General features: G+C 33.0%; 1 protein-coding gene across 1 annotated transcript in view; it reads left to right on the plus strand.

Annotated features, from left to right (window-relative positions):
* RNF217 (ring finger protein 217) overlaps positions 1 to 10,659 on the plus strand; it is a 133,279-nt gene extending 122,620 nt beyond the window's left edge. Inside the window, exon 7 of the mRNA XM_030317105.1 lies at positions 1,006 to 10,659. Within this exon, the coding sequence (XP_030172965.1) occupies positions 1,006 to 1,079 (74 nt within the window). The 3' untranslated portion in view covers positions 1,080 to 10,659. The remainder of the gene's footprint in view (positions 1 to 1,005) is intronic.
* The last annotated feature ends 201 nt before the right edge of the window (positions 10,660 to 10,860 follow it).

The following is a 10,860-nucleotide window of genomic DNA, read 5'->3' on the forward strand; positions in this document are numbered from 1 at the left end:
AAACTCACAGACCATGAGATCATGACCTGATCTGAAGTCGGACCCTTAACTGACTGAGCCACCCAGGTGCCTCTAGAGAATTTTAAATTAGACACCATAGGGGCGCCTGGGTGGCTCAGTCAATTAAGCATCCGACTTCGGCTCAGGTCATGATCTCATGGTCTATGAGTTCAAGCCTTGCATCCGGCTCTGTGCTGACAGCTCAGAGCCTGGATCCTGCTTCAGATTCTGTGTCTCTCTGTCTCTCCCTCTGTCCACCAAACCTTCCCCACACTCTATCTCTCTCTGTCTCTGAAAAATGAATAAGCCTTAAAAAAAAATTAAAACTAAATTAGACACTGTAAATAAAGATGGCTTTGATAACATAGTAGATGGGATTTCTTTTCCAAGTAAAATTAATTTTCATATGTAAAGTTCTATTTAGCAAGTAATTTACATGTACAGGACACGTAGAATTTTAAAGTAACTGACAGTTAAGCTCTTATGATTTATTAAGGACTTTATGAACTAGATAAAAATAATTAGATGTTATTATTTGCATTTTACAGTTAAGAAAGTCAGGCTTACTAGGAGCTCCTATGTGGTAGAACTGGGAATCAAACCTGGCATTTGGCTCTACAGTCCATGTTCTTAAGTAATACGTTATCCTGCCTGAAACTGAAGTGTGATATCAGAGTGCAAATGATATGACTGGGGATAGTAAAGAAGACAAACCTGAGATTGAATATTTTGATAGAAAACATGATTCCATATTCAAACTGGTGTCACAGAGGTTGTTAAAAGGGAGAGAAAACTGTACAAAAATAATAAAGAATGAAATCTTATAAAAGTAACTACATGTTATTGCATAGGTATCTCCCCTCTTTCATCTGCATGCATTGCTAAATAATAATTTTTTGTAAATGACTGCAAAATGAAAAATTGAAGGTGGAAAAATTTCAAATATATAAAACTAATACCTTTCCTCTTAATTAGCTTTAATCTTTTTTGTTTTTTAATCCTTAGGTTTATTTGTATTTCCTATCTATTGCCTTTGTAAAAAACAGAGAAAACGATCACGGACAGGAATGCACTGGTAAAATGCAGAATGATTTCCTGTAACTAAGCCGGTCTGGGTAGGAGCCACACAGAATGGCACACCGTCTGAGAGTCACGTCTTGAAAAACACTGCGTCCAGTCTCCCTGTGGTTCTCTGCAGGCCACAATGCCTCTAGCTCCGGTGCGCTCCCTACATGGTATCCTGTCCTTTCCTTATACAGTTTGCTGCTGTTAAAAAATGGTCACTTTCATAGACTATAAATATCTGTAACATAACTCTGACATTCTTACTGGTTCTTGGAAGAAAATATTTTAATTAAGAGCCAGTTATCCTCAGAATTATCTGAGCATGCCTCTCCCGAGCACTGTTTGGACTGTCTTTGTACCTAACCCCCCTTCCAGGCCCTCTTCTGAGACTTGGTGTGAATAGCGGAAGTCATCCCACCTGTACCAATAAGCAAGGCCACTTTTCAGAAGATAAAGGCTGGCCATATGTACCTGTTTTTATCTGTGGCCCAAGCAATGTAATTCCTTCATCCTTCCGATGCTATAATTGTTAAAAATCTCAATGCCCAAAAGGGAACAAATGAAACGAAATTAATGAGAAGAATCATGGGTTGCTGAAGTGTATATGTGCAGGGGTGTGAATGTGTGTGTATAATAAGTATCTGTATTAAAACTAGGTTCAGTTACCTTGTACTTGTCAAGTTCCATGCCTCTACACTATTTTTCCACATTTTCATAGACATACTTAAAGATAATCGTTCCTTTGTGGGCATATTTTGGTAATGTACTGAATTAAAGTCAATGTAGACAACAGGCTACTTTGATGTTGACCCTTTCTATTCCTTGCTCTCTTTGTCTCACACACATGCACACACACCAGAAATTTGTGCAATGTCACCTCAAGGATCATCAAACTTTATTAACTGACAAAACTGATAGGCTGCTTTTAGGAAATTCTCAAGACCAGAATGTTTAGTCTCTTCAGATTTCTTATATTTTGGCATAGATGTTTTATTAAATGAACAAATCCTTCAGAGGGGATTAGTTAATTTAAATAACAAGTTTGCTGTAGTGAGAACTGCTTAAGCCTTTAAACAAATTGTTCTGCTAGTATTTTAATCAACTAGTAATGACAGATAATTCTGCTTTAGGTCAAGTTCTGATGGTATTGGAAACCCCACCCTCTTACCTCTTTTCTCTTTCTCTCTCTCTCTTTTTTGTTTGTCCCCAAGATTTTCATTTTAAAAAAAGTACTAGTTTTGAAGGGTTTTTCTTATGTTTACTGCTCAAGTGCATACTAATGTGCTGATGTCTTCTTATGGATAGGGTAATTTGAAAACACAAATTTTTGTGATTATGGATGGGTTTATCTAAAATAGAAACAACTTTTGGAGAAGGAAACAAAAAAAATGAAGGAAATATTTTCAGCAAGTTTTACCAAGCTGAGAAGTCTTTAAAAATAAGAAAAAGACACATAGCTAAACAATGTTATTCCTTTGTTTTCATCATGAAATTTCATTAGCAGAATGGAAGTAAAGATCCCTAAGAAGCCTGAAGTTTCCCCTTGTCTCCAAATCCTTAAAATTAGATATCTGCATAGATGTAGCATTTATTTGTCAGAAGCCTTACCTGAATTGTAATAAATTCTGTGATAAAACATGCATTAACATGGATAGTTGGTCTTGTTGGGCTCTAACAAATATAAGAACATTTATCATTTTTATTGGGCCTAAAAAGTCCATGATAGTGAAGTTTACTTGCATGAATAATGAGCTAGCATGCTTCCATTCCTTCTGAAGAACACTCAGAATAGCTACACTGAAGCTTCTGGACTAGTCTCTATTCAGTTAGAAGAAGGTGTGCCATTTGTGATTCTACAATGGTGTATTTCTAAAGCATAACATGGTGCAAGAAAAAGTGATGCTTTAGTTTCACACATTCACCTTTCCATTCATCCATCCATCCAATGGATATTTTTGAGTGCCTATTCTATGTGCTCAAGTCTTAAAACAAGAGAATGAAAATTTCTAGCCTACATCGATGTAATTCTGTCATAAAAGTGCTTAATTTTTGTAAATTCATTTTTTTCTGGACTTAGGTGTTAGTTTGACAATATGTGAATGTGATGAATTTTAAATCTAGTGGATAATATGTTTATGTATGATATGTGTATGTATATATACATTTAAATATACATACATATATAATATTTCCATAGCTGCATATAAATACAGTTGCCACATACATATATACCAACTGGCTAAATAATATACTCTCTGGTCTTAGATAATCTATTTTCTTAGGTTATTGTGTCTCTTGTCTTTGGCCTACTCAGGGATTTTTATTCCTTCCTTTGAATAACTTATCTTTTGGAGGTATTTTTATATTATTTAGAAATGTTCCAATTTTCCAATTACAAAGCAGTGTCTGTTATCAGTGAAAGCTCTTTCATCAATGCTTGAGATACTGTACACAGTGTTGCACAGGATTTTCATTTTTCTATTGCATAGATTTTTTTTAAAATTAATGTATGTAGTTTTCTCTTTCACAGTTGGTATATATTAGGTCTTTCCCTGATAGTGACTTAACGTAATAATTTGTGAATTTTTTTTTACTAAGTATCATCAAGATCTTAAAAAGAGAGAAGAAAGCAAAAAGATTATTTATATGTTAGTGCCAACATTGAAAGTAAAACAATAGTAGTAACTTTGGGGATAAATTTGAAAAGCTACTTTAGAAAAAGAAGCGTACATATAAAATAAATCTCTTTCTATCCAAAGCTTGTCATTTTTTATTGTAAATGTAATATATAATCCTTTAAAAGAATCAAACCATATAGAATTATAAAATACAAATTCACCTGCTCTACCCCATCCCTTATTTTCTAGGGGTGACCACTGTTAATGTTTTGATATGTGTCCTTCCAGAAACTTTCTGCAAATATTCTAGTGTGTTTGTATATGTCCTTGTATATTAGTTTTATATGAATAGAACAGTATTCTTAATGTTCTGTGATTATTTTTCATTTTATTGTATATTGGTAGACACCTTTCCATAAGTGTTTAAATAGATTTACCTCATTCTTTTGTAAATTACTACATATTACATTGTGGGACTATCCTTAATTAGTCCCTATTAAATGGACATCGAGATTGTTTTTACTTCTCTATTACAAAGCATCAGTGAAGATCTTTTACATATATTTTTATCACTTAATGTACACATTTCCATGATTTTTAAAATTTGTTTTTTATAAGATATTTGTAATAAAATTTTAACGTGTTTTTGGTGAATGAGATCATAGAGATACTATATTTGAGATCTTTTTCTTGAAGAAAAAGAAAGATTATGTAGGAATGCATAAGTTTTAAAGAAAAGCATCTTTTTGCAGGATAATCCCCCCCCTGCTTGATTAGCCAAATAAATATGTGGCCAAAACTTATAAAGGAAAATCCATCTTATTCCAATAAAAAACTGCAACAAGATGTCTGTAAAATAATGTGAGAAAGCTACATTGATATTTGGATTGCCTGGTTTTAAAATTTAAGATATTTAAAGGAAATAGCTAAACTCTTCATCTTTGTCACATTTTGTTAAAACACTATCCATGTTCATGCATGTTGCACCACAAAGGAACTTAATTATGCCATTGTGAAAAATAGGACGCAGCGTGTTGGCAATTATGAATGACCACAATTATCCATAAAAAAATAAATTTAACTATCTGTAAGGTTTGTAGATTGTTAGAATGCTTATAAATTTGGAACAACATGAAACATCCATTTTACAATGAATCCGAGAAGTCTCCTAAAACCTTTTGTATGTGGGGCTAAAAAGGAGAGGAGTCAGACCTTTTGGTACAAGCAACAGCCTGTGGCCACCACCTTGATTTTCTGGTAGGTGCTATTTATCCTAAAAGTAGAACAGACAAAAACAATCAAAGATAATCAGTTAGATCACAACCTGTTACCTTTCATTGTGCTTTCTCTGCTGTGGGATCAGGAATCAGTGGTGCCTATCCTGTGCCACCCAATCTTTTGAGTCCCAAGACCACACCTGAGCCTTTATCATTCAATCCAACATCCAAACATATGGCTCCTGGCGCCCCTAAGATACCATCAGACCACTGTAATCTCGGTCAGTCTCCGGTGACTCTCTCCAACCTCATTTTTCTCCACGCCTTCACTGCAAAGGAGGAGGAGAAACAGGAGGGCTGCAAAGCTCACTCTGGTATCAGCATTCCTTCCTGATCTTTGTCTAATTAAAGTGCATCTGCCAAGACATTGATCCAGCTTCTCCCTTGTTAAACATTGCAGTTGTTTTTAATAGTAGACTTTATGCTGCCTGTTAAATTTATAATTCTAGAAAGAGCTAGTAGACTAAATAAGATTAATTGGTATGCTTCATTAAGTACAAAATTTTTTTACACATCATGCCAACTGCCATTTTGTTTTTTTAATTGTATTAGCAAGCTGCAAATTTGCCTTAATGTGAGTCTTCACATTGGATTGCATGCTTATCTTTTCATATTTGTAGCTGAAATCTATCCCAACCACTGAAAGTAATTTTTCTTGTGGTCAGCCTTATTGTTTTGTGTTAATGTCTATTATAAATATAGCCTTAAAATTCAATAATGCACTTTAAAATACGTGTGCCATTTAAGTAATTCGACAGAATTAAAGAAAGGGTTGCATATATTTTGATGGAGACAGTAGAATAACAGCGACAGTAAATGTATGTCACCTCTTTAAATTCGGGGGTGGAAATCAGAGCTGAAATTTTTAAACAAGTAAAAAACATACCTGTAAAAAAATTTAACTGAGTTTCTGAAATTATAGTAGTTCTAAAAACTGACACCAGGAGCTCAAATATAGCAAGTAATTAGTAAGTGTTACCTACTAACCTAGCTGGAATATTTGTTTAAAATATTAAGTTAGTTTCTGCCACATTTTAACTGCATTTTCATTTTTCATGAAATCTATAAGAGAAATTCCACTGACCAGAACATAGTAAATCAAAACTATCCCCAATAGTCAGCTCGAGCATTTTTTAAAATTCTTATACCTTAAGTACGATCTTTTCTTCCTCCTGTGGAAAATAAGTTGCAAAACCCCGTTTTTAATATGTACACCTATAATTATGTAATAAAACTGAAATAACTATAGAGAAGCATAACTATATGATCTGAACAAAATCAGAGTTCCAAAAATTGGTAAGTATTCAGGATTGTGAAGTGCTATCTTTTCAATGCAAACCAATGATACAGATCTTTAAAAGAAGAAATGCAGTGGATCTCCTTCGTAACTCTGGTTTTGCAGGGCTAATACTCATTTCAGAGCCAGCTGTGATGTGGGACTTGTACTGTATATCACTGTTCTGAGAGTAGTACTTTAGCTGACTTTATCCAAATCCAAGAAGCAGAGAGTCACATAGTGTGAGACTTATAATTGTTGTTTGGAGCATTAGCTGAAGCCTTCATGTATCACATACATTATAGATCCCATATATAGTGCCAATTTTAGAAGCTTGTAATTATGTGTATCATAAACTATATATATATATTTTTTTTTTGCTAAAACAATGACTGTTTTGAGAATAACAATATGACTTAAAAGGCAAAAAAAAATACTAAATACACAAAGTATTGCCACTGCCTCTTTTTTTTTTTTTTTTTGGCCACTTTCTTTTAGCTATAAAAGAAATTTCATTAGTTATATTTAACTCTGCATCACTTACATTATACAAACTTATTGGCATAGAAAATACTTTTGTTTTTCAAGTTTATCCCACCTTTTTGTCACTCCGTCTTATCATTAATATTAAATGATTTTCTTCCCTGGTTTTGAAGTGATGCTGATGTCTTTCGACATCAAGTTTCTGTTTTCTTTAGATTTCCTCGTTATGTTGCTTTTTCCCTCTTCTGTCCCCTACCCATCTTTGCTAGCTGTGAGATAAATTCTGTCTCATCATTAACTCTTTTGACTAATGAAATGAAATTCAGATATTGAAAGGACTCCATAATTTGGCTCTGGTAGTGAACATAATTTACCTTGGCTTACTTTGTAAATTGAAATGTATGAGGAGAACCTGGAACACTGACCCTCTTCTTGATAGGAGTTGGAGAAACCCTGCCCAGCCTCTCTGACAAGAAATAAAATGAACAAGAAGATGTCAGTTGGATCAGAGAGCCTAATAATACTCTAAAGCCAAGCTTCAGAAATTACTTCATGAATATTGTAAAGTCAATGTTGTGTTTGCATATTAGCTGGACAGAAAGCATGTGTGGTTATTCATCCAACCTGACCCCAAATGGCCAGATGTCTGGTTTGCGGTCCGTGTCGACAAAAAGTCCTACAGCTTGGACTTGGGGCTGGATTTATGTAGTGTAGCATTTGTATATAAGATCTGATGATGGATTCATACTCTGTGAACATTATTAGACATTTCGATACTATAAAATAGATAACATTGAATGTAACTCATACTAGCCTTCTTCTAGAGAAGCCATTTGTCATTTGCAAATGCTCAACATTTTCAGTGATATGATTTAGGTATAAGTGACACTCAAGATATATTTAGCATAGGTATAGTATATGATGAAAAAGTCCAAGGGAGAGTCAAACTTGGGTGTTAAAGGGCCCAAGAAATGGCTGAAAGAATGTCATTTCAGATTTTTCCTTATAGTTGACAAACTGTGCCGTTGGTCGTCTGTTCCCTGCTAAGTTGTTAGGTGTTCACCTCATGCCCCAGGTGGTGAAATAGTCTCAATAATCCAGTCAGATTCTTAAAAATAATATTTTTCATTGAAATGTTACTTCCTCTCTTTACAAATATACTTTTACTGCTTCTTTCAGGTAAATACTATCTAAACATTTTACATAATATATTTGAATACTTTTAGTTTATAGAAAATTAGCATGCTTTGTAAAGAAAATTCTAGATAAAGTGTCATGAGTTTTTATCAGCTGACTATACACCCTTTTTCTAAGGCCCGTTAGCTTTCAGTTCCATATGGCAATAGCTTAGTTTTGTTATATGATCATTTTCATTGTAATGAAAATTCTGTATATGGTATTGAAAAGAAGAGACCAACCTTATATTTCTTATGACACCTAGAACAGTAATTGGTTTATATATACACATTTCCATTTACCTTGATAAGAACAACCTATTACAGATTTTTAATGTAAAAATTGACAATCTTGTTGCTTATGAAAGCAACTATTAATAAGTAGTAAATTCTGAGAGATCACAGAAATAATTTTGTATAGAAGGAACACAAAAATGGTGGCATTAAAATGTTGTTATGTTAACACATTATTAAGAAGCCACAACAGTTAGTTGTTTTGTTTCTACTTTAAAATTGGGCATAAGATACATTCATGAAACAGACATATTTGAAGATGTATGCTTATTGACAAACTATGGGACAATTAAATTATTCACCTCTTTTTTCAAAAAGTGTAAAATGCCAAAAAGAAATGATTTTAATGTTTAATCTGTTGTTACTATATATTCAGAAATTGCAGTTCTAAGGAATAATTGTCATGTCCTATATGAATTATCAGAATATATCCCATTTTAATTACATTCTCATGAACAATAGCAAAGAAGAAGAAATTTCTTAATTTTAAAATGAATGACTCTCATTGCTTTGTACTTTATCTTGTCCATCATTTCATTATACTGTATATCTTTTTTCTGTAAAATTTGTAGCCAATCTCCAAGGAAAATAAATTATAATATTTCTCATGTTTAAAATGAGCCTAGCTAAGAAGATATTTTCAATGGTATTGGAAAATATTTATGTGATTTTATTTTTAAACTTTTTCTACATTTCATTAGTCATACTATTAACTTTGGTATTCATAAAACTATGTGGAGGTAACTATTTTGAATATATTTTGAAAAAGAAGCAGTAGAAATAAAATGAGAAAATAGACAATATTAATATTATATAGAAATCCCTGAAAGAAAATTGGAAAGGAAAAAAAAAACTCCATTGAGATGAAAATGTTGGGAAATAAGGAGTATTCAAAGACCTTAATTTCTTACATTGCTCGAGTAATCAATTTATTTCCAAATGATTGTCTCATGCTGTTGGTTCCATGAATTGTGCTTCTAGTATAATATATAATTTCCCCTACCATTTTAGTGTTTATACATTAATTACTGAAAAGAAAGGAAGGAATTGGTTAATAAAAGCGAGGAAAACTGGGTTTATTCCATTTTCCAATAGCACTAATGTGTACTTCTTTAACCTTCCATATGGTGCTTTGTGTGATGAGAGTATATAACATTTATATATGTTATTAGTGCCTTATTTTTTTCACTTGACTTTATTTCTTACCTAAAGAGCCATATATTTTTTGTGAGTGTTCCTTGGTCCCTGTATTTAAAGTGCTGATGACACAGTGTATCTTTAGTGGTGTATATAGGCTGCATTTGCTTAACCCACTGTATTATCTCTAGAACAGCAGGTTAGCCAATATATTTTTCTTAAATTCAGTGTGTATTTTTAAGCTAAGGTATAAAAAAAGGATATTAAATGTCATAAGTTGAAGCCATTATTATTGAAATGTACTTTTAAGCTGCAAAAAAGAATGCTGGTTATTAAAATTTAAAACGAAAGTCGGAATGACTGTCAATCTTTAGAGCTCCAATTAGGACAAAATTACAAAAAGCATTAAAAGTAAAAGTAAATATATGGAACTTCAGGAATTTGATCAGTTTCCTACAACCTGTCTTTGACAATATGTTATTTGTAATCTACTTCCACGCATGTTTGCTATTTACATGTAATTATTCATTCACAGTGGGCTTTATCGATATCAAGATATTTTGTGTAATGTTATTTTGCTCTTCCTGGTCTTTGCCTTTGTGTTAGCTTTATACAAAAATCTCGTTTTGTTGTATTCTTTATGTACCATAGTATATAATTCAGCTTTTCCTGATGAATGTATGACAAATAATTAAAATAAATCGTGCTTAGAAAAGACAGACACAGGTTGTATATGAAAATACGTGTACATATTTGACAAAGAAAAAAAAGAAGAAAAGAATCTTCCTGCCAACAGATATGTCCTGCTGGACAGGACATGGAAATTAACAGATTTTTTTTTTTAAGCAGTAAAATTTAAAAATCTATTACCTCAAGAATTTTCAGTAGATACGTGTCAGTGTATGGCCCCTTGTTAGCAAATTCAATCTCACTTGCTGCTGGCAGTAAAAACAACCCAAGTGGCAGGTCACACAAAGTGTAGGGGCAAATCTTTCAGAAGACAGATACCTTGTGATATTCTGGAGTCTGACTTTGGACTTTTGGCAATGTCCCTATGGCCTTTTGTGGTGGTTTGGCTTTCTTTTTCATTGGTTTTGGTTGGTTGTATTAGAATGGAAGGGTAATCTTAATTATGAGATGAGATGAGATCTCATGGAAGGATATAACGACACTTACTCTACTTGGATGAAAACTGTGTTGGGAATCAACTATTTTTATTGTCACTATACGAGCGGTTGTATGGATTCCTGTGGAGTGCTGTTTACTCGCATGATGTGTGCAATACATCATGCAACGTCATCTAGTAATGCCTAATAAAAGTTTTCAAAAGAGAAGACTCTTGTCTTTTTTTTTTTCAGTACATTTGGAATTTAAAGAAATTAAAAGGTAAAATTTGACAGTGGCCAAATTACATGAACATAAGTAAATTTAGAAAGATGTGCTGAAGTCATTTCTGCAGTAGATTCTAAGACTAGAAAAACAGGAATGAACAGAAACTCATGGGTATGCTTTTTGGAAAGCGGACTGTGTCTGTC

The sequence above is a fragment of the Lynx canadensis genome, chromosome B2 (assembly GCF_007474595.2).
Source record: "Lynx canadensis isolate LIC74 chromosome B2, mLynCan4.pri.v2, whole genome shotgun sequence".
NCBI classification, from domain to species: domain Eukaryota; kingdom Metazoa; phylum Chordata; class Mammalia; order Carnivora; family Felidae; genus Lynx; species Lynx canadensis.